This window comes from Tachyglossus aculeatus, chromosome 14, assembly GCF_015852505.1.
Source record: "Tachyglossus aculeatus isolate mTacAcu1 chromosome 14, mTacAcu1.pri, whole genome shotgun sequence".
Lineage (NCBI taxonomy): Eukaryota > Metazoa > Chordata > Mammalia > Monotremata > Tachyglossidae > Tachyglossus > Tachyglossus aculeatus.
The window spans coordinates 41704098-41729103 of record NC_052079.1 but is presented as its reverse complement, the minus strand read 5'-3'; the positions used below and the strand labels follow the sequence as shown (position 1 = coordinate 41729103).

The 25006-nt window shown below is 43.5% G+C and overlaps 1 protein-coding gene across 1 annotated transcript in view; it reads right to left on the bottom strand.

Annotated features, from left to right (window-relative positions):
• Window positions 1–22954, bottom strand: part of ANO4 (anoctamin 4) — a 181513-nt gene extending 158559 nt beyond the window's left edge. Inside the window, exons 1-3 of the mRNA XM_038756674.1 lie at window positions 22886–22954; window positions 11438–11521; window positions 9593–9844 (exon numbers count right to left, since the gene is read on the bottom strand). Of these exons, the coding sequence (XP_038612602.1) occupies window positions 9593–9844; window positions 11438–11521; window positions 22886–22907 (358 nt within the window). The 5' untranslated portion in view covers window positions 22908–22954. The remainder of the gene's footprint in view (window positions 1–9592; window positions 9845–11437; window positions 11522–22885) is intronic.
• Between the last annotated feature and the right edge of the window lie 2052 nt (window positions 22955–25006).

The following is a 25006-nucleotide window of genomic DNA, read 5'->3' as shown; positions in this document are numbered from 1 at the left end:
TAACACTCAGGAAAAAGACCTTACAGCATTTTCTGAAACCTGTGCTATGATACATAAAGGTTACCAGTTCTCTCCCTCTTCTGGAAAATGGCAGATGCACAGACTTCCTCTCCCTCCCTTTCTCTCATACATACACACACACACACAAACATACACCCCTCCCCCCCCCCCCCAGAAATATTCTGGTTTCATTTCTATAAACTCAACTATTTCCTTCTGTTTCCCAAGCACTTAGTGCAGTGCTCTGCACACAGTAAACACTCAATAAATTTATTTTTTCATTCAATCGTATTTATTGAGTCCTTACTGGGTGCAGAGCACTGGACTAAGTGCTTGGGAAGTACAAGTTGGCAACATATAGAGACGGTCCCTACCCAACAGCAGGCTCACAGCCTGGAAGGGGGAGACAGACAACAAAACAAAACATATTAACAAAATAAAATAAATAGAATAAATATGTACAAGTAAAATAAAGTAATAAATATGTACAAACATATATACATGTGCTGTGGGGAGGGGAAGGAGGTAAGGCTGGGGGGATGGGAAGGGGGAGGCGGGGGAGAGGAAGGAGGGGGCTCAATCTGGGAAGGCCTCCTGGAGGAGGTGAGCTCTCAGTAGGGCTTTGAAGGGAGGAAGAGAGCTAGCTCGGCGGATGTGTGGAAGGAGGGCATTCCAGGCCAGGGGGAGGACGTGGGCCGGGGGTCGACATGGGTGGGACAGGCAACAACGAGGCACAGTGAAGAGGTTAGCAGCAGAGGAGCGGAGGGCGCAGGATGGGCGGCAGAAGGAAAGGAGGGAGGTGAGGTAGGAGGGGGCGAGGTGATGGAGAGACTTGAAGCCGAGTGTGAGTAAATACCACTGATTAAGCAGTACCACAGTTCCGAAAGGACATATCTGAAAAAAAAACCTTTAATTTATCCAACTTCATTCATTCTATCAATTCAATCATATTTTTTGAGTGCTTACTGTGTGCAGAGCACTATACTAAGCGCTTAGAAAGTACAATGCAGCAATAAAGAGAAACAATCCCTCCCCACAGCGGGCTTACAGTCTAGAGGGGGAGGCAGACATCAAAACAAGTAAACAGGCTTCAATATAAATATGCAGAATTATAGCTATCCAGTGTGGTGTACTGCTATCCTTACATCACTGTCCATATAACACATTTTCTGCTGTCGTATAGGTTTCCCTTGTCCAGTTCTGTTTTTATATCCTCAGTGTTGAAGATCCACTCACTCTGAATTGTAATTTGGCTACCACATTATACAGCTCTGAGTAATTGTAGTTTACATAATGCTATTTTATCCTTCCAAGCCCAATGTCCTCTCACTCTCTGCAATCCTCCTCTTACTATAACAATAGTTTATTAGCATTACACATAGAATTCAATAGTAACTGCTTAAAGTTCTCTCCCTGTGTAATGCTAACTACTGATTCAGAAAAAAAATCTATGTAAATATCTGATATATATGGCTCTAAATTTGTAATAACAACAAACCTGATGCAGGTCCCAACCCATTTGCCAACCGTTAAAATGCTATGGTTTCACCTAAACCTGGTGGCTGGGATCCCACAATTGAAAACTTGACGTTTCAGATGTACCTCCTTTTTAATGCCTGAAAACTTAGAGGAGCCTGGTCTGGAAGTCGGGGGGCCTGAGTTCTAATTCTGGCTCTTCCACTTCCCAGGTCTGTGACCCTAGGCAAGTCACAACTTCTGTACCTCAGTTTCCTTAACTGTAAAATGGAACTAAAGTACCTCTTCTCTACCTTAGACTACGGGTACCATGTGGAATAAAGACTGTGACTGATTATTTTATATCTAAACCAACCCTTAGTACAGCACACAGAAAGTACTTAAATGTCAGAATTATTATTATTCTCTGAAATCTGCTCCAGCTTCTGAAATCACAATCTACCCTAACAACTATACACGCTATTGATACACTTAATTTCATTAGAGATAGTTTGAGCTTTCATCACCATTCCTGGAAGAGAAGCTTCTTGAATTTAATCATCTGCAGATCTCATTTAGGATAGCTAGTTACTCTTCTGTCTAGTATGATTCAGAGCAATATATTCTAAATGCTTGCGGGAGCACAATAAATGTCAGAATGCTTTTATTGTTGAGGCCCTATAAGAGGCATTGTTGGTTATTTCCAATATATTGTTCCCAGGACTTTGGAAGATCTTCTGAGACCATCAAGAACCCAAATCTGAAGAAGGAAGTTCCAGGTTTCTGCAAAATGTACTAGAAAAGTTGTAGTGATTTGTCCAAGGTCCCAAAGAAGACAAGTGGTGGAGCCGGAATTAGAACCCAGGTCCTCTGACTCCCAGGCTTACAGTTTATCCAAAAGGCCATGCTGCTTCTCTGTGTGTTACACAGGAGACTCCTACACCGAACATTTGCTAAAGGAGTTCTCGATCCGCTCTGGGCTGAGTGATCAGATTACTCTACATCATATCATCCAGCAGTAGCTCAGGTTTCAATGTCAGTACAGTATCTTTAAACTGGCCATTTTCTTTCCCAAAGACACAAAGGATCAAGTCTGATGGCATACAATCACAATTTATTGAAAGAAAGGGATTTCATGCTGTTGATAGAGTATCTTCAAGGTCCCTTTCCAGAAGTGAAAACCCAATTAGTAATATGCAAAAAGAGTTTGGTCCACTGCAGACCTCCATAAAAAAAAGGTTACTCTGCCCTCTGGAAGATGTTATCATGAAAGATTAGTTAAAATTCTGGATTTCCTTTCAAGGTAGCTCTTCCTTTATGTTTAAGGTAAGAGACTAAATTTTAGGCTATTAACACCCACTGTCTTGGTCTGTAGAGGTCAGGGAAATTATTTTATTCTTATTACATTTCCTCTTTCAACTCAGTAAAGTTTAGGGCTTTTCAGATTTAGTACTTCCCGAAGTGGAGCACGGGGCCTCTGAAATGGAATGGCCAAAGGTTCCCAATAGGGTATGATGGTCAGATATTTTGGTATTATATCCTGTCACCCAAATATCTCTTGCAAAACCCTTTACAAAATACTTTCTGTCAGGGAGCTGGGGACCCTAAAGGGAGAAGGAACAATGGAGGAAAAAAACAACCTATACATGTACTTTGCAATGGGGTGCACCCTGGCCTCCCTCCTTGCTTTTTCCACTATGGCAAAAAATAAGGAAGTGAAAGTGGTCTTGTGTTCACCACCAGCGTTAGAATCAATTCCTTCATTCAGGAGCTCAATCCTGACATCTTGGGCCTGAGGTTTATCCACTGTTCCTGAAACTCAATCCACATACCTTCCACATCATGCAATTCTAATTTTCCACCAAGTCTACCCTATCTGTCACCTTCTGCTAGCCCTCCTATGGAGGGTGAAGCACCACTAGTACAAAAGCTGTGCTCCTTCAAAGCTGAAAGAAGAGATTTCTGTCTGACCACTCATCACCAAAGAGCAGAAAGGGAGAGAAAAGCAGGGGCAGGTGATAATGACTTCAACTCTTCCAGCAGCACTGGCCCTTGGAATCCTTAAGACTAGGAAGCTTATGACCAAGCCAGCTTCTCATGTCTTGAACATGGTTAGATAATTGGAACTCAGATAATACATTATGATCAACCTTCCCCCTCGCTGTACCTCCCCACCTCCCAAGACCTCTGGGGTTGGAAAGCCACAGGCCTAAGGGAGGCTTTCTCACTTGAGCAGAAAGCAGCTAAGTTAAAGCAAAGAGTTAGGAGAAAGGGACAGTGTAGGGAATCAGGAGAAAGAAAAAAGCATTAAAATAAACTTGGCAATAATGAGGAAAAGATTGTGCAAAAATTTAAAAAAAAACACAAAACAAAAAAGAAGAAATAACAATAGATATTACTGAAGGAAAGGATGAGCTCAAAGTCAAAATAAAAGAAAACAAGGGCAGAGAGGATGGGGGGGAAAGATCTAGGAAGAAACACAAAATTTGAAACAGTGAATGACTAAGTTGTAGAAAGTGGGTCGATCAAAGTGAGGGTAAGAAGATAGGTGGGAGGATTTGATAGTGAATGAATAATGACCAGTGGATAATGACACCACTAAATTCAATCCTCAAATATGAGTGAGACTGACTGGGATGGGAGACTGGCATATAGGCAGGCCGGCCATTTCCTCCCTCCTTCCACCATGACCCCTTTACAAAACTCAGCTCCCCATTAGGTTGAAGCCTATCAATCAATGATATTGAGCGTTTACTATGTGCAGAGCACTGTACTAAGTGCTTGGGAGAGTACAATAGAGAGTTAGCAGACACAGTCCCTGCCCACAACGAGCTTATAGTAAAGACGGGGTGACAGACATTAATATAAATAGAACTTAAGTGCTGTGGAGTTGAGGTTGGGGTGGATATCAAATGCCCGTAGGTCACAGATCCGAGTTCATAGACGATGAGGAAGGGAAAGGGAGTGGGGAAGAGAACTTAATCGGGAAAGGCTTCTTGGAGGAGATGTGATCTTATGCATCTATGTAGTAATTTGTTCAATCTGTGCTATTTCTTTATTCACTCTACTACCCTAGAAACAGCTCACAGGGGTTTGGTTCCAGCTGTTTGCCCCGGGGGGGCAACATTTTTATGAAGCTTCTTCTATGAAGATCAAATCTTTCATTTTCAACTCCTCCTGATATAATTTGGGTTCAAGCTATGTTTTGTTTTGGGTGCCAAGAGCCTCATCTCCAGAGTCTGACCCACTCAGGTCCTGGCTTGGGGAATATCTGCCTGTCCCATTCCACAACAGCTCAAGCCTGGTGAAGCAGGGAGAAGGAAGAACAGGGAAAGGGGCATAACTTACTGGGGTCAGGAAGAATGGGGAGACACAACTGGCAAATACAAGCCAAAGAGGAAAATAAAAGAAACAGCAGCCTTTACACTGTCTTACAGAATTAAAAAAGTGGGAGGAACTGCCAAATGAAAAAGGAGTCAGAAGAAAAGGTATTCATTTATTTGAAAGAGGGAGAAATTGCCACATCTGATATAAGTGAACATGACTGTTCTATTCCCAAGGTGACATCTTTTAAACCAGAGAAAGAAGTAGTGTTGCCCACTGGTTAGAGTACAAGCCGAAGCGCCTGAGAACCTAGGTTCTAATACCAGCTCCGCTATTTGTCTACTGTGTGATCTTAGGCAAGTCATTTAAATTAACAGGACCTCAGTTACCTCATCTATAAAACTGGGCTAAAATACCTGATCTCCCTCCCTCCTAGGCTTGGGAGCCCCATGTGGGGCAGGGACTGAGTCCAACTTGATTATTCTGTATCTGCCTCAGTGCTTAATACAGTGCTTTCCACACAGTAGGTGCTTAACAAGTACCACAATTATTATAAGAAGAAAATAGAGTACACATTCTCCAAGCATTCTTTGTATAAAACAGAATTCATTAAAACAAAAATACTATATCATTGAATTAGATTTAGTGTAGTCAGTGTACTGAAATTACATGTTAGTATTAATAGCCTCCTCTAATAAAATGACTGAAAACACCCACTAATGTAACGTGATTTTGAATGTTCATTGTTTCTCTTTTGAATGTTCCAAGAAACACAGAGGTAATAAATAGCTTGGGAACACTCAATCTGTAATCATTAACAACTTGGTTCCCATGAATAGACAATTTTTTTTATCCCCCAAAGATCACACAAAATGTTTAGCCTGTGTTGCTTTTTTAACATGGTAATAATGTGAAAAAATACATTCAAAGAAATTGTAGCTATGCTCAAGTTATGTTGCCAGGTGCCAACTCATTTTCATCATCATCATCATCAATCGTATTTATTGAGCGCTTACTATGTGCAGAGCACTGTACTAAGCACTTGGGAAGTACAAACTGGCAACATATAACAACAGTCCCTACCCAACAGTGGGCTCACAGTCTAAAAGGGGGAGACAGAGAACAAAACCAAACATACTAACCAAATAAAATAAATAGAATAGATATGTACAAGTAAAATAAACAGAGTAATAAATATGTACAAACATATATACATATATACAGGTGCTGTGGGGAAGGGAAGGAGGTAAGATGGGGGGATGGAGAGGGGGACAAAGGGGAGAGGAAGGAAGGGGCTCAGTCTGGGAAGGCCTCCTGGAGGAGGTGAGCTCTCAGTAGGACCTTGAAGGGAGGAAGAGAGCTAGCTTGGCGGATGGGCAGAGGGAGGGCATTCCAGGCCCGGGGGATGACGTGGGCCGGGGGTCGATGGCGGGACAGGCGAGAACGAACCTTAAAACATGACTAAAAATTGTTCTGTCTGTTAATAATTTAGCATTTTATTCAACTGTCTCAAAAACCACTTCCCTTGATAAAAACAAAGAAATGAACAGATTTAACAATCTATTAATCTACAATCTATTAATCTAATCTAGTAATACATTAATTAACAATCTATTAGCACAGATATCCAGTTTGTGCCTTGCCCTTGCCTCTACTCCTTCCCCTTCCTCTACCTGTCACTGTCACCTAGTGCTCTCCTTCTCATTCTTTCCTCAGAGGCCAGCTAGGCTGGCTCTTCCCTCCCCAAGTTGTGTTCACATCATTAATCTCCTGCAGAAAACCTTCCCCAATTAAGTCCTCTTTTCCCTAGCTCCCTCTCCCTTCTGCATCATCTATGCACTTGGATCTGTACCCTTTGGACATCTGATACTCATCCCACCCCCAGCCCCACAGCACTTAATAATAATGATGATGGCAACTGTTAAGTACTTACTATGTGCAAAGCACTGTTCTAAGCGCTGGGGAGGATACAAGGTGATCAGGTTGTCCCACGTGGGGCTCACGGTCTTAATCCCCATTTCACAGATGAGGTAACTGAGGCACAGAGAAGTTAAGTGACTTGCCCAAGGTCACACAGCTGACAATTGGCAGAGTCGGAATTTGAACCCATGACCTCGGACTCCCAAGCCCGTGCTCTTTCCATTGAGCCACGCTGTTTCTCCACTTATTATGAACATATCTATAAATCATTTATTTATATTCATCTATCTCCCCCTCTAGACCATAAGCTAATGTTGGGCAGGGAACGTGCCTATCAACTCTTTCTTACTGTATTCTTTTAGACTTTGAGCCCACTGTTGGGTAGGGACTTCCCTATATGTATCCAACTTGTACTTCCCAAGCACTTAGTACAGTGCTCTGCACACAGTAAGTGCTCAATAAATACGATTGATTGATTGATTGATTATTCTCCCAAGTGCTTAGTCGCAATGTTCTGCACACAGTACTACACAGTAAGTACCTGGCACCCCCCCTTTAGACTGTGAGCCCACTGTTGGGTAGGGACTGTCTCTATATGTTGCCAACTTGTACTTCCCAAGCGCTTAGTACAGTGCTCTGCACACAGTAAGTGCTCAATAAATACAATTGACTGACTGACTACTACTTATCAACTGACTGCAGCAGGACTGCCCGGTATTTATGGCGTGAACACTCTCAGAAATGGTACCGGACTGATGTGCCAAAGGACTTTCAGCAAACTGGTTACTGAGTTGCAATGTTTTCCAGGATATTAACTATCAACTGGGGATGACGCTTTATCCTGACACCAAAACAAATCCAGATTCATCATGAATCTTCTAGACTGTGAGTCCGCTGTTGGGTAGGGACTGTCTCTACATGTTGCCAACTTGTACTTCCCAAGCGCTTAGTCCAGTGCTCTGCACACAGTAAGCGCTCAATAAATACGATTGATTGAAAAACCAACATCACTGCAATATTTAATTCGATCTCTAGGTGGAAGCATTTGTGAACTAATAGAGGTGTCGATGATTCCCTTGAATCGCAGCCAAAGAAAACTCAAAGCTTTGAAGCGGCACCTCATCTTTGCCTCAACCGACCAAGCTGCTTTCTTTGGAGAAAAGTGCCAATTTCGCATGTGGAAAAAGCAGAAAAAAATTCGCCTAATTCAAATCTACTGTTTAGACTTATTCAGAATAAAGTATCACCTAAAAAGCCTTTGTTGCCCCTTTAGACTTCTGAAATGTCAACCTGTTAAAAACCATCTTTAACCATTGATGAAAAGGTACTTTTCAGGCACAAACTGCTTAGCATTGAGCTCGAATGCTTGTAAAATGTCAAAGGTGGACAAATGTCAAATTGGGAAAACCACAAAAGTTATTAGAAATTAAATGTTGGGAGATGAGATTTTGCAGTTGGAAATATCTTCTTCAGAGATTTAAGCGATTACTACTCCTACACTAATAAAAGAGGTGGAAGATGTAAAAATACATTTTGGTAATGTGCAGGATACTAACACGCCTTTATTCCACAACTGCCCTTGATTACCTCAAGGTACTGATGACACAAGACAAATATTTCAGTGCCAATTTGATAGTTACTGTTGAAATTGGCCAGGTAAACACAGCCTCCTACTAAGACCCAGTATCAGGAAGAAATGGTCTGATAATCAATAAACACAGGGCCTGATTAATACCAGGGCTTTAGAGGCTGCAGTCTCGAGGCCCCAAGCAGTGTCCGAAAGCCACACAACTTGAGCCTTTACAGCCTCGACCGGTAACTGCACACCTCCTGACCCTCTGAAGATGGCCACCACTTGAGACATTTTAAAAAGGAGCCGTTCTTTACTACGATGGCATCTTCTGATTCTGCACATGTGCAGGAGATATCTTTCATTTCTTCAGCATGGCTCAGCCCCAGGAGGAGAGAGACTGTGCAGGACTGCTCTGACCTCCAAGGCTTTAACTAGTTACACCTCCGGTTCTCCGCCCGGACAGCCTCCTCTCCTGCATGCTCCCAGCTAAATATAGCTACAGGGACAAGGTAGCATGTCCAGCCCACTGGCTCTATCTGAATCCCAAAAGTGGATCCGATTGCACAGTGGGATGGAGGTGGGTGGAAGGAGATCCTGGCATGCCATGAGAGGAGCCTGGATGTCCTTATATATGGTTGTGTGGTCCCCTCTGCTTCTCCACCCTGTTGGAAACCGTCAGGGCAGGACGAGAGAGATTCTGAAGCAGCCCCAGTTTACCCGAATGGGTGGGGATCAGAGGTAAGAGCAGCACACTTGCCTTTCATCAGCGGGGATCACTATCCAAACCTAGCTGTGTATTTCACTTTTGAGCACTTTGTGCATTTTCACTCCTTCTTTCTCCCTTTTTCTCTCTGTCTCTACTTCCTACTCTTTCCCCATGGCAAGTGGTGTTTCCTGGCCGGGGTCAGAATGAAGTCCCTTGCTGTTTCTTCGGCTTGGTAGTGGAGAGAGGTGGTACAACAGCCATTTATTTACCTGCACGGGAGGAGAAGAAGGTGAAGGAGCCAAGAAATGTTGCTTGACCACTGAGACAGGAAGAGGGAGGAGAAAGAAGGAAATGGCAACACCAGGTTTCACACATGTATGAACAGGTAGTCAGCCACTAGCTGAAACAGGACAAGGCAGTGGAAAGGCACAGTGTGGTCCAATGAGGGTGTGCATCATGTGATCTAATGATGTCATCACACTGCACCTTGTGCACCACAGCAAAATGCCATCACGTAAAAAAACTTTACCTATATATATATATATAGGTATATATATATATGTGTGTGTGTGTAAAATAAATTAAAGACCTAAAACCTGGACAGATTCTTTTACCTGAAGTGTCTTGGCTAAGGGTTTCTTGGCTGCTGCTGCTATAAGAAGGCACTGGAGTGATGGACAGTGAAGCTGGGCAAGACAAAGGAGATGACAGATCACTCTTCCGTGTGAAAGACTGGTGATAGACAGGGATGCCAGCATCCTTGGAGATGAATACTGGGAGATCTGATGAGAGTGGAGGACCACCTTGCAGATACGGATTTTTCCAATGGGACAGCCCGATTGCCACTGGACCAGCAACATCGTAACCTAATAACAAAAACACTGAGTTAATTCCAGCAATCCCAATAATAGTTGCATAACTTAGCAAAGCTTTAAGCTGAAGCTTAGGAAAAACAATAAAAATCCCTGTTGGAGATAAACCCATGCGCCAAGAAAATCAGAAAACAGTTCTGCTATGGTTGCAGGTGTAATTCTTTGCAAATAGGATTTTGTTCATGTTATGGAAATTCACAACTCAGAACGTGGCACCAACAGAAAAAGGTAAAAGCCTTCTAAGATGAAAAGTCAATGGTGCTCTTAACCAAACTCCCTCCTCTGAATCCCTCCAACTCTCACTTACTGCTAGAGCTTTGGTAGGAGCTGGAGGACATATGGAAAGAGCACAGGCTTGGGAGTCGGAGGTCATGGGTTCAAATCCCGGCTCCGCCAATTGTCAGCTGTGTGACTTTGGGCAAGTCACTTAACTTCTCTGTGCCTCAGTTACCTCATCTGTAAAATGGGGATGAAGACTGTGAGCCCCACGTGGGACAATCTGTTCACCTTGTAACCCCCCCCAGAGCTTAGAACAGTGCTTTGCACATAGTAAGTGCTTAACAAATGCCATTATTATTATTATTATTATTATTATTATTATTATTATGTAATAGCCCCCTGAGGAGTTCAGTGAAATGATTGAATTTGAGATTTTTTTTAAATTTTAGTAGCTAAAGTATGTTTGGCTACATAAAACATTTGTCTAGCAGATTGAATTTGCAGAACTATCAAGCCTTACTTTGAGGAATTATCAACTGATTAGCAAAAATATCTTAAAATTACTATGTTACTGATCCAAGAGAGTTCTGCTGCAGAATACGTACTTCACAATGAAGTCACAGTAGGGACCGCTAAAGAAAAAAAGAGCAGAAAGCATCCGAATGCATGAAGGAGCTGTTCTGGGTGTGGGTAAGTGGGTGGGTAGGTAGGTGGGTAAAGAAGAATAGATGGTCAAATGAGGAAAATGTGCACATTTTTATTTGGAGTTACTTCAAATTCGGGCCCTGCCCCTTCAGACTACAATTAACATCACATAAAAAGAAAAGGAAAAGCCATTTAAACAACTATTTACTTGGAACTATTTTGAGCATTTAGTACAGTGCCCTGCACAGAGTAAGCACTCAAACACGATAGACTGAATCAGTAAGCACTTAATAAATACTACTGATTGACTTAAATATCTGGCTGCTCCAGTAAGAATTTCTTTTTACTTCCGCTCCGTCCCTAAAGGGATTTCCACAGGTCATCTAGTCCACACAGGGGACTACCTAAAATATCCAGGACAGCTAGTTGTCTATTCTTTTTCTAAAGCCTTGTAAGGCTCTAAAGACTTTCAATCCTTCTCTCATAGTCTGTTGGAGCATTTGAGCACTCTCAAGGGCAAGAAAGGCAACTTGGTGTCTTACCAAACTCTTTCACTGCAAGTTACTTCCACTTCCTCTTATTCAGCCCTTTGAGGATATGAGACCAAAAATTCAGCATCCTCTCCTCCCTAAGAACCCCAAATATTGTATTTGAAGTTAAATGATCTATGTAATATATATGGGGTTACATATATATGCATATATATATGTAACTACTGCTTACCTATGGTGATCTGGCTGACGCAGCTGTAGTAACTCCCAGTCGTTCCAGTGGAGAGGTTATAACTACCACTGCTAGCTTCTCTATCTGTTTAAAGAGAAGAAGAGAACCATCACAGAATGGCAATTATGACACAATGCATCACCACCTAAATCATCCCTCATCCCAAGCAAAATGAGCTATTCATTTCTCCCTCTAGATCTGATGGATCTCACCATATCCCCTTTCTGGGTACTCTCCCCCTTCTATCTTACCTCACTATTTTCCCATTACAACCCAACCCACTCACTTCCAACATCCACCCAATCAGGGTACCTTGATCTCGTCTTCCTCAGGGGTGACCCTTTGCCCACAATCCCCTTATGGCCAGGAAGTCCCTCCTCCAACATATCTGACAGACCACCACTCTCCCCACCTTCAAAGCCTTATTAAAATCACATCTTCTTCAAGAGGCCTTCCCCGACTAAGCCCTCATTTCTCTTACTCCCTCTCCCTTCTGCATCACCCTTTAAGCACTTGATATTCACCCCCTACCTCAGCCCCACAGTACTTAAGTACATATCCATCATTTATTTTAATGTCGGTCTCCCCTTCTACACTGTAGGCTGCTTGTGGGCAGGGAACTTGTCTACCAACTCTATTGTACTGTACTCCCCCAAGTGTTTAGTACATTTCTCTGACCACAATAAATGCTTAACAAATATCACTGACGGAATGATTGCCTTACTCCCATACTCAGTCTCCCCTTCCCCACCCCCAGAAAGGCTGGGCTGACATCTCCAATTCTGAATTGTAGAGCTAAAATACATCTAATAAGAAGACTGCCGAATCTTAAAGGTTTAAGATCACTGTATTTTTATCCTTTGGTTGAGGACTAGAAGTCCTCAAAAAAAGTCAGTGATTTGAATCGATAGCATAGCTTCAGACTAGGCAACGCTACAGAGAGAGAAGGGCAGAATCTCTGCCCTTGAAGAGTTTCTACTCTGGCAAGGGTGGAGTTTTTCCCTGCAAGGACATGGTAAAGGAGAAAAAGAGGGCTGCCAGGACCAGAGTTTCTGGGTCCACACTTCAAACCAGCAATAATATCTTAAAGTTCTTCTCAAAATTGCTACTCCAGGTGGGAGACTGGTCCGCCACTCCTCTCCCTACGCTCAGCAGAACTAGGAAGAGATGGCAGCGATTCCAAACGTCAGAGCAGTGCCAAGAGGAAGAGCTGAAAGAGGGACAGCAAAGCTGCAGCACTGAGGGAGGAAGGCTTGAGAATGGAGTGTCATCCAACCTATCAGCGTGGTGGCACTTGGGGAAATGTTGTTTCTAACAGGAGGGGAGGGGCAGGTGGGGTAGTAATGTGGAGGGGAGAAGGATGAGAACAGTAGTGGAAAGGCAGGAAGGAGAAGGGAAGCTGTGTCAGAAAAAAAAAGGACTCCCTTCCTTCAAAGGGGGTTAGGAGAAAAAGTTTTCAGAGATTACAAAAAGAAAAGGGGTAACAAAGGAGAAAAATCCACTATAATGCCATCCACTACTATGCACTGTAATGTGAAACCAAAGGCAACAGTAAGAGTTTGGAATGGAGATAGAAAGATTCGGATACAGAACTGGGATACTGAGTCATAAAAAGGCTCTTGAATTATGTATGAAAGGCCCAGAAGAGTATCAGAATAGATCTGAATTGATGATTGACGTGATCTCAATGGTGGAGGAATGATCACTTTAACAGCTTCACTTTAAACAGATCTGAAACAGAAAAGACAGAAATGGCTGTCAAGTTGAGAGATGACCAATATCAGGATAAGAGTTAACTATGGGAATAGAGGAATGGGTTCCTGTTCCACTTCAGCCTCACAGTCTTAATCCCCACTTTTTAGATGTGGCAACTGAGGCACAGAGAAGTAAAGCAACTTGACTTGATGGCAGGTATCTATCCCAGCAGTTAATACAGTGCCTGGCACATAGGAAGCACTTCATAAATACCATAAAAAAGTTGTTACAATAAGATTTTTTTTCTGAAAAATAACCAGTGAAGAAATTTGAGGAGGGGAATGACAACCAACTTTTCAATTCATGAGAGAAACTAAGCAGGAAAAATTCCTCTTAGACGGAACAAAGGAAGTAAGTCAAAGTGTCCAAAGATAAGCAAGAATGAGAATTTGGGAATATACTCAGATGCAGCACGGACACTGATCTCTTATAGAGAGGATTAAAGTTACTGCCTTTAGAACAAGGAAGGACTGGAAATCAACAGAAAAATCCTAGAAACTTGATAGAAAATGCTATAACACTAGATATACAGCAATGCAGTGCCATTCAGATGAGGTGCGAAGAGTTCCCCATGATTCGTCAATCGATCACTTTTATAGAGCACTCACAATGTGCAGAGCACTGTGTTAAGCGCTTGGGAGAGTACAATCCAACAGAATTAGCAGAAACGCTCCCTGCCCATAATGAGCTTACTGTCTAGGGTCAACATGAGTCAATTATAACACACCTGGAGGTTCATCTGATACAGAATGACCCACTGTATCCTTGAAATGATGCAGTACAATATATGTGTGCTCCTTCCAATGTGTGATGGATAAGTTTGGATCTAGCTCAAAATGAGAACTTTTATGGAGAGCCCTGAAGTGTTTGTGTTGTACATTTCTCCCAAAGCACCAATGGGGGTTCTCCATATTTCATGTATTCTTTGGGGCAGAAGACACTGAGAAAGAGTGGCATAACAATAGAGACTGAAGATGATATCTTTGGGGCAAAAGACACTGAGAAAGAGTGGCATAACAATAGAGACTGAAGATGATAGCCAAGAGAGAACACCAAAGAAAGAGGCAGTAATTTGTGGAAAGGTGAGAAGAAAACGAAGACTCTGAGGATCCTTAGTGGAGACCCACCAATTATTAGATTTAAAGAGAGGACAGATAGTTACGAAGAGTAAAACAGAATACTGCCAATGTTGCTTAATGTCAAAGTGGTGGGGAGAGAGAAAGGAAAGGTGTGAAAGAGAGTCAGATATTTAATGAGTCATCGGCAAAGGCTGAGTAACTGGAAAGACTTTCTCCTCGTGGACACCAGAATAATGACCTGCTAGCAGGTGCGGGATTTGAATAGGAGAGTGAAGGCAGAGTCATCATGTTTTCTTTGGAGTGATCTTCCCTTCTGAATCTACTTCCCCTGGGTCTGCTCTGGCAAAGTTTGATTTCCCTTGGGGCACAGCAAAAGAGAAACAAATTTAGCAATATAATGTGTCGGAATGAATAATGGCTACTGGCCTGGTAAATTCCTTATTTAAAGAATCACAGAATCTGAATAATTCATACAGTTCATCCTTCTCCCTCCACTCACATCATCTTGCAGATATAGGTGTCTATTTAAGGACCTCCAGGGAAAAGAGACCACCATCACCTTTAATATTCCATTCCAGTTTGTATGTGTGTATGCACACACACACACATAAGATGATGATGGTAACTCCTGGCATAAATGGCATTCAGACTTGAATTTCAGAATGAAGGCTGTCATGCATAAATAATCTGTTGTGTTCTTTTACTTTCTAAATTACAATGCAGTGTTGTGTAGCGTATGGAACTGGCCTGCCATGTGACCTTGCAATTGTCCTTGCAGGGTCTCAATTTCCTCAACTCCAATATATGGATAATCGTACCTGCCTTTCCTACTGTACAAGGATGTTGTAAGAACAAACTGAAGTGAGGGTTTTGACATCAGTTTAGAAAATAAAACACTATAAATAATTCCAAGTATAATTTAAAAACTAATTTTGGTTAAGTTTTACTGAAATACATTTTAAGGTTCTCTAAACACCAGCTTAAATTTTCCTAAGCTACTTCAAAAGAAGAACTTGTTTTCCCTGATCAAAAACCTCTCAAAATGATTTTATATTTTCTCAATCAATCAGTGTTACTGAGCAATTGCTGAGTGCAGAATACTGTATTAAGAGCATGGGAAAGTACAATACAAGAGTCGGTGGACATAATCCCTGCCCACAAGGATCTTACAGCCTACAAGGGGACGTTTAAATAAACTACGTGGATGGGCAGTAGCAGGGTATAAGGATATGCACTTAAATGGTGTGGGGTTGGGGTGGGTATTGAAGTGCTTAAAGGGTAGGGATAGTTGACATCAGGGCTATTAGAAGATCGGAGTGTGGGGACGGGGTTGTAGCTAAGAGATCAGCAAAGTAAAGTGTCGTAAAGCCGATGGTAAGGAATTTGATGTGAAGCAGCATGGCCAGGGGCCTGAAAGTCAGAAGGATCCACCACTTGTTTTAATTTCTCTGTGCCTCAGTTACGGCATCTATAAAAAGGGGATTGAGACTGTGTCCAACTCAATTTGCTTGTATCCACCCCAGCGCTTGGTTCAGTGCATGGCACAAGTTAAGTCCTTAACAAATACCACAATTATCATTATAATTGTATTGGAATGTAAAAAGAGGCTAAATTTTTTTTTCACAGAGCTAACAAAGATGAGACCTTGGCCTAAAGAACTCTTCACCCCCACCCAAAATGCAAGTAAACACTGTATGTAGTACTTTATAACCCCTTCACTGTGTGCCCCCTATTTATACCTCTAAAATACACATGGCTATATGATAAATACATTCAGTCGTCATCAGAAATCCATGTTACTGAATTGGCCGCTGCTCCAAAAAGTGTGTACAATTGAGTTCATACTGAATTAGCTTGCTTCTAATGATAGCATCATCAGCAAAATTGAAATCTTTAAAAGAAAAAAGAGCATCAGGTGATTAAGTTTCTTTCAGCAGGACCAAATATAGGGGCAGAAAACTGAGGCTGCCACTGGGATGTGGGGTATAAGAGTACAGGTCCTCTCCCTCCCCAGATCCCTACTGTAACAAGGATTGGGAAAGAAAAAGGGAGAAATTCATAAAATGGCAGGTGGCAGCAGTTCTTGTTATCATCCCATTTCCCCCTTCCAGCTGCCTTCCTAGTTATTGTAATCTCAGGTGTGAGCTGTGACAGTGTCCAGGAGGTAGAGAATGTGTCTATCTGGTGATTGGTTCGGTAAAGGTGGCAGCAATGAAAGCACTCCTTACTTAACGTTTCTAAAGAGAGCTCTGCCTTTAAGCCTAATTCAAAAATATATTATCTTGGTACGCCTTTTTGTAATAACAACTCATTCTGCTATCCCCCAACAGGATCCCTTTCTAATATTTATTTTTTTGTTCAATGTATGCGCCAGGCACTGTATTAAGCACTGGGGTAGATGCAAGCTAATCAGGTTTGGACACTGTTCATGTCTCACATGGAACTCACGGTCCAAATCCCCATTTTACAGATGAAAAGACAGGCACAGAGAAGTTAAGTGACTGGCCCAAGGTCACACAGCAGTCAAATGACAGAGCTGAGTTGGAACACAGGTCCTTCCTCTATACACTAACACTTTATTCTTCTTAGCATTTAATTCCTTTTTATTTTGTTCCTAAAGAGAAAGGGTGATGAAATCTTTTTAGAGTCGTAATTTAAACACTGTTTTTCCAACCCTAGTTGCTTTAGCATTCTTACTGAAAGTCAAAAACAATTTTGCATCCAAATCCATCCTTAAACTGAGAGAAACTACTTTGAAGAGTGAGAAGCTCAGGGTCAGAGTCAGTTATGTTTTCTTTGCCATATGTTCTTAATCAAAAGTCTCTTAATTAACACTGTGAATAGTGATGATTGAACAAGATGCACAGGTGTTGGAAGAAAATAAAGGGAAAATTACCAAAAAGCACACAGGATTTGGAGATAGTTTAAACCCTAAGAAATGGCTTTGTTCCCATCCCTCTAGTTTCAACTGGCAGTAAAAACATGCATTTGGGGGCAGACTTTGGTTGTTAATGCCACTGTCAGGATCAAGGCATTAATGGTATTTATTAATCAATCAATCATAATTATTGAGCACTTACTGTGTGCAGAGCACTGTACTAAGCGCTTGGGAAGTACAAGTTGGCAACATATAGAGACAGTCCCTACCCAACAGTGGACTCACAGTCTACTTAATGGCAAACCTCTGTTGGGTCTGTTTTTCTTCCCAAAAGACAGAAGTCATTTTCAGGGAGAGGTTTGACTCCCTATTATTTGAAGCAGACTAGTTATTTTTTTTTTAAATGCACATTTCACATTAGGGGAAGACAGAAATACTTAGAAAAGGGGCAAGGGAAAAAAGATGACCACTTCATAATAATAACGCCCTACGTGATTCAGTGATTTGGAAAAGAAGAGAAGGTGACGTATATGCCTGAGGGCAGTGGTATATTTAAGATCCTGCTGGGAAAGCAGAATTCCTCCCCAGGTGAAATCTGCTGGCAGCATTTAGGCTAGTCTGTCCTTTTTACTTCAAGATTGCTCAACTCAATTCCTTCCGTTAGGGTCCCTTAGCTCTCTGCCTTCCCCCCCACCTCCCCACCACCACCAAACTGCTTCACAGACATCCATCATCATCATCATCAATCGTATTTATTGAGCGCTTACTGTGTGCAGAGCACTGTACTAAGCACTTGGGAAGTACAAGTTGGCAACATATAGAGACAGTCCCTACCCAACATCATCAATCGTATTTATTGAGCGCTTACTGTGTGCAGAGCACTGTACTAAGCGCTTGGGAAATACAAGTTGGCAACATATAGAGACGGTCCCTACCCAACAGTGGGCTCACAGTCTAGAAGGGGGAGACAGAGAACAAAACCAAACATATTAACAAAATAAAATAAATAGAATAAATATGTACAATGAAGTGAGTCACGCTGCTTTTCATCATCATCATCATCATCAATCGTATTTATTGAGCGCTTACTATGTGCAGAGCACTGTACTAAGCGCTTGGGAAGTACAAATTGGAACGTATAGAGACAGTCCCTACCCAACAGTGGGCTCACAGTCTAAAAGGGGGAGTCAGAGAACAAAACCAAACATAGTAACAAAATAAAATAAATAGAATAGATATGTACAAGTTATGGGGTAGATGCCAACTCAGCACCCAAGCACTCAGCTACAGGGAGCAGTTCAACAGAAAACCGGGAACATCCTTGCCCCGCTGATGAGGTCAGTTTTAAAGTTCCCAGTTATTGCCCTTTACTTTGCTGAGAAAGGAAGAATCTACCTCTCTCCAATCTCCATTAAAGTGTTTCAGCCACCCACCTTTTAAGAACTCATGCACACTTTTGAATCCTAATAAAGACTATAAAGAGACCTGAAAAGGAACATGAATATAATGATAAGACAACCATAACAGCAACTAAAAAATGTGAGTGATTACTTAAGTCTTATGCCTGAGGAGCCAACAGTTAAGCTTAAAGTTGATGTGCTTCCAAGTAAAACCACTACAAAAACAATCTGAAAAGCTTAGCATCACTTCTTGAGAGCAAGCACTTGTTTAGAATATAACGTCGTACATAGATGTACAGGAAGAGAGGATGTTTATGAGGCATGATTGCTGGTAACTAACATACTGAGTTTTGGTTCCTTCCTACCAGGAGCTAAACTTATTTATTTTTGAAATGCTTTGACAATTGTAGTAAGAACTGTTAATCTTTATAACATGCTAAGGCAAGCATTTTCTAATCAATAAAATGAGGAAACAGCTGGACACTGATAATTCCAAAAGAAGGTTCCATTCGGTTTCCCGGGGAAAATACCACAAAATGGCAATTGTTATTTTAGGGATACACTTCATCTTTCTTCTTCACTAATATCTTCTTTACTAATGTCTTTAAAGCATTTTGGGCTTCTCAAAAGTGCACAGTACATTCTAAAAGATTAATGGCAGTTTACTTTTAACTTAGTTCTGGGCCCTTATTTACAACTTAAAAGTAAATAATTTTTAAACATATATGTTGCCATGTCCCTTTAACTGCTAAAAATTGTTTTCCTTTGTCATTTCATTTATCCTTAATATACTTTTCACCTGAATGCTCAATCAAGTTTTTACCCTTTGACATATGTACACCTGCTATTAATTCTGACATTGACAAGTTCCACAGGCAGCAGCTAAAATGAAGTGATGTAAAGTTTTAAAATAAGTATTCTCTGGTGTGGGAAAAATGTTAAAAATAGGTCGAGTGCATGTATTTCTAAAGCAATCATCATCAGGAGCCAGAACACTACCTGAATTTACAAAAGTATTCTAATTCTACACAGAGTTGAAAATATTTACCTGTAGGTGCTTCATAACGACCCTTGAAAAATAAAAGTATTCTAATCCTACACACAGTTGAAAATATTTAACTATAGGTGCTTAATAATGACACTTCGAGAAAGGAGACCACACTAGCATGCATTTTGTGAATGTTCACAAAACCATCCAACTCAATCCTTCAAACAAAATGTTCATTTTACATGCTACCCTCCATGTGCCACAGCTCCCTCTCCTTGGGGAAGCCAGAGAGGAAAACACATTTAGCATAGTAGACTGTCTTTTAGACTGTGAGCCCACTGTTGGGTAGGGGCTGTCTCTATATGTTGCCAATTTGTACTTCCCAAGCGCTTAGTACAGTGCTCAGCACACAGTAAGCGCTCAATACGATTGATTGATTGATAGTAGGTATGGGACATTTGGTTCTACATAGTTCATCTGACCAGGCAAGGGTGCAGTTTCTTTTAAAAGGCAATAGCTAAAATTTTTTTACAGCAATTCCGTGCCCAGCTTCCACTTCTACGTATCAATCTGCTAAGATCAACTGAGCGATTAGTACAGTGCTCTGCACACAATAAGCGCTCAAATACGATTGAATGAATTGAACTGATGAAAAGATCGCAGATTAACAGCACCTGGAATTTCCTCTTAACCAAGCCACCAGCCCACAGCTAAGATTGTGAGACCGTTCTTAGGTAGGGACCGTCTCTATATGATGCCGATTTGTACGTCCCAAGTGCTTTGTACAGTGCTCTGCACAGAATAAGCGCTCAATAAGCGCTTAGTACAGTGCTCTGCACACAGTAAGCACGACTGACTGAATGAATAAATACGACTGAATGAATGAATGAAGAGACGAAGTTAACTGCTCTTCTGGAGAGTCAGAAAACATAAGAACCTTAACAGGAAGATAGCTTGTCTTGTAACAAGAGCACGGGCTCTGGAGTCAGAGGTCATGGGTTCAAATCCCGACTCCGCCAATTGTCAGCTGTGTGACTCTGGGCAAGTCACTTAACTTCTCTGGGCCTCAACTACCTCATCTGTAAAATGGGGATTAAGTCTGTGAGCCCCCCGTGGGGCAACCTGATCACCTTGTAACCTTCTCGGCACTTAGAACAGTGCTTTGCAAATAGCAAGCGCTTAATAAATGCTATTATCATCATCACCATCACGAGAAGCAGCGTGGCTCAGTGGAAAGAGCCCGGGCTTTGGAGTCAGAGGTCATGGGTTCTAATCCCGACTCCGCCAACTGTTAGCTGTGTGACTCTGGGCAAGTCACTTCACTTCTCTGGGCCTCAGTTACCTCATCTGTCAAATGGGGATGAAGACTGTGAGCCCCCCGTGGGTCAACCTGATCACCTTGTAACCTCCCCAGCGCTTCGAACAGTGCTTTGCACATAGTAAGTGCTTAATAAATGCCATCATTATTATTATTATTATTATTATCATGTAACTCTGACTTTTCTAAATGATGCGTTTTAGAAGCAACCCCGACACATGGAACAATGACAAGCGAAACTAATAATTCTTCCATCTGATATGTAGTCACCAATTCATTTAAGACCACCACTCCTGCCGGGTAGCTGGGTGGTGATCTCACCTTCATCTTAAAGCTAGGGAAACTGAAGCCGGGGCGGTTTAATTGACTTGCCCAAGGTCACAGGGTTGATCGTGGCGAGCTAAAACTAGCCACCTGGACTCTTGGCTGACTTTTAGCCCGGTGATCTCTCTCCCCACACCTTTAATGGTACTTGCTAATAATAATAATGATAGCACTTGTTAAGCACTATGTGCAAAGCATTGTTAAGCCCTTAAGAGAAGCAGCGTGGCTCAGTGGAAAGAGCACGGGCTTTTGAGTCAGAGGTCATGGGTTCGAATCCCAGCTTCGCCACATGTCCGCTGTGTGACCTTGGGCAAGTCACTTAACTAATCTGAGCCTCAGTTACCTCATCTGTAAAACGGGGATGAAGACTGTGAGCCCCCCGTGGGACAACCCGATCACCTTGTAACCTCCCCAGCGCTTAGGACAGTGATTTGCGCATAGTACACACTTAATAAATGCCATCATTATTACTAATCAATCAATCAATTGTATTTATTGAGTGCTTACTGTGTGCAGAGCACTGTACTAAGCGCTTGGGAAGTACAAGTTGGCAACATATAGAGACAGTCCCTACCCAACAGTGGGCTCACAGTCTAAAAGGGGGAGACAGAGAACAAAACCAAACATACTAACAAAATAAAATAAATAGAATAGATATGCATAAATAGAGTAATAAATATGTACAAACATATATACAGGGGCTGTGGGGAAGGGAAGGAGGTAAGATGGGGGGATGGAGAGGGGGACGAGGGGGAGAGGAAGGAAGGGGCTCAGTCTGGTCCCTATATTATTATAGTCACTTAACTTCTCTGAGCCTCAGTTACCTCATCTGTAAAAATGGGGATTAAGACTGTGAGCCCCACGTGGGACAACTTGATCACACTGTATCCCCCCCCCCCCAGCGCTTACAACAGTGCTTTGCACATAGTAAGCGCTTAACAAATGCCATCATTATTATTATTATATAGAGACAGTCCCTACCCAACAGTGGGCTCACAGTCTAAAAGAGGGAGACAGAGAACAAAACCAAACATACTAACAAAATAAAATAAATAGAATAGATATGCACAAATAAATAGAGTAATAAATATGTACAAACATATATGCAGGGGCTGTGGGGAAGGGAAGGAGGTAAGATGGGGGGATGGAGAGGGGGACGAGGGGGAGAGGAAGGAAGGGGCTCAGTCTGCGCCCTATATTATTATAGTCACAACTTCTCTGAGCCTCAGTTATCTCATCTGCAAAAACGGGGATTAAGACTGTGAGCCCTTAACTTCTCTGAGCCTCAGTTCTCTCACCTGCAAAAATGGGGATTAAGACTGTGAGCCCCACGTGGGACAACTTGATCACAGCGCTCAGAACAGCGCTTTGCACATAGTAAGCGCTTAACAAATGCCATCATTATTCTTATTATATTGAGACAGTCCCTACCCAACAGTGGGCTCACAGTCTAAAAGGGGGAGCCAGAGAACAAAACCGAACATACTAACAAAATAAAATAAATAGAATAGATATGGACAAGTAAAATAGAGTAATAAATATATGCAGCCACTTTCTGCAACTGTCCCCGCTACTGCCGCCCACGCGGTTCTGCGGACTGGGGCGCCCCGAAGCCCGGGCATCTTGCAGCCCCCAAAAAGTTTTCCCAGCCTCTTCCCGCTCCCGGTTGTTCCCGTTTTTGGGAAGCAAGGCGCGCCCTGTCTTACCGCAGGTGGGCAGGGATGCCATCCCGGCCCGGCCGGAGCGCGCGGGCGAGCGGGGGGCGCGCGGGGCCCCGGGGGCGGCCCCCAGCCGCAGCGCGGGAGCCTCGTCGCCCCGGGCCACCAGCCCGGGCCCGTCTCTGCGCATGCTCGGCCCGGCAACGACGGGACCGGCTCCCACCGGCCGGGACCGGCCGGGGCTGGCGGAAAGCGCCCGAATGCCACCTGAGCGGGGTTGGGAGGAGGGTGGCACCGTCGGGGGCAGGCGAGGGGAGGAGTCAGGGCGGAGGGAAGGAGGCCACACACCAATGCCGCCTCACCCACCACCACTCAGTCCTTCATTCAGTCCTTCATTCAACCGTATTTATTGAGCGCCTACTATACGCAGAGCACTGGACTAAGCGCTTGGAAAAGTCCCATTCACCAGGCCACGCCGACGGGCCCGGCGTGAAAGAGCCCGGCCTTGGGCTCGAATCCCGCCTCTATCACTTAGCTGTGTGACTTTAGGCAAGGCACTTCTCTGGGCCTCGGTGACCTCAACCGGAAAATGGGGATCAATCAATCAATCAATCGTATTTATTGAGCAATTACTGTGTGCAGAACACTGTACTAAGCGCTTGGGAAGTACAAGTTGGCAACATATAGAGACAGTCCCTACCCAACAGTGGGCTCACAGTCTAGAAGGGGGATGAAGACTGCGAGCCCCACGGGGGACAACCTGATCACCTTGGATCGGCCTCAGCGCTTAGAACAGTGCTGGGCGCGTAGTAGCGCTTAACAAATACCGTCATTATTAATTATAATAATAACACTAATGAGGGCATTTGCTAAGCGATTACTACGGACCTGCCGGGGCTGGCTTGGGGCGCCCGAATGACACCTGAGGGGGTGGGAGGACGGTGGCACCGTCGGGGGCAAGCGAGAGGAGGAGTCAGGGCGGAGGGAAGGAGGGAGGCCACACCGCTGCCGCCTCACCCACCACCACTCTGTCCTTCATTCAGTCATTCATTCAACCGTATTTATTGAGCGCCTACTATACGCAAAGCACTGGACTAAGCGCTTGGAAAAGTCCCATTCACCAGGCCACGCCGACGGGCCCGGCGTGAAAGAGCCCGGCCTTGGGAGTCAGAGGTCGTGGGTTCGAATTCCACCTCTATCACTTGTGTGACTTTAGGCAAGTCACTTCCCTGGGCCTCGGTGACCTCAACCGGAAAATGGGGGTGAAGACTGCGAGCCCCACGGGGGACAACCTGATCACCTTGGATCGGCCTCAGCGCTTAGAACAGTGCTGGGCGCGTAGTAGCGCTTAACAAATACCGTCATTATTAATTATAATAATAACAATAATGAAGCAGCGTGGCTCGGTGGAAAGAGCCCGGGCTTGGGAATCAGAGGTCGCGAGTTCGAATCCCGCCCCTATCACTTGTCTGCTGTGTGACTTTGGGCCAGTCACTTCTCTGGGCCTCGGTGACCTCAACCGGAAAATGGGGATCAATCAATCAATCGTATTTATTGAGCAATTACTGTGTGCAGAACACTGTACTAAGCGCTTGGGAAGTCCAAGTTGGCAACATATAGAGACAGTCCCTACCCAACAGTGGGCTCACAGTCTAGAAGGGGGATGAAGACTGTGAGCCCCACGGGGGGCAACCTGATCACCTTGGATCGGCCTCAGCGCTCAGAACAGTGCTGGGCGCGTAGTAGCGCTTAACAAATACCGTCATTATTAATTATAATAATAACACTAATGAGGGCATTTGCTAAGCGATTACTACGGACCGGCCGGGGCTGGCGGAGGGCGCCCGAATGACACCTGAGGGGGTGGGAGGACGGTGGCACCGTCGGGGGCAAGAGAGAGGAGGAGTCAGGGCGGAGGGAAGGAGGGAGGCCACACCGCTGTCGCCTCACCCACCACCACTAAGTCCTTCATTCAGTCATTCATTCAGTCGTATTTATTGAGCGCCTACTATACGCAGAGCACTGGACTAAGCGCTTGGAAAAGTCCCATTCACCAGGCCACGCCGACGGGCCCGGCGTGAAAGAGCCCAGCCTTGGGAGTCAGAGGTCGTGGGTTCGAATCCCCCCGCCCCTATCACTTGTCCGCTGTGTGACTGGAAAAAAGTCACT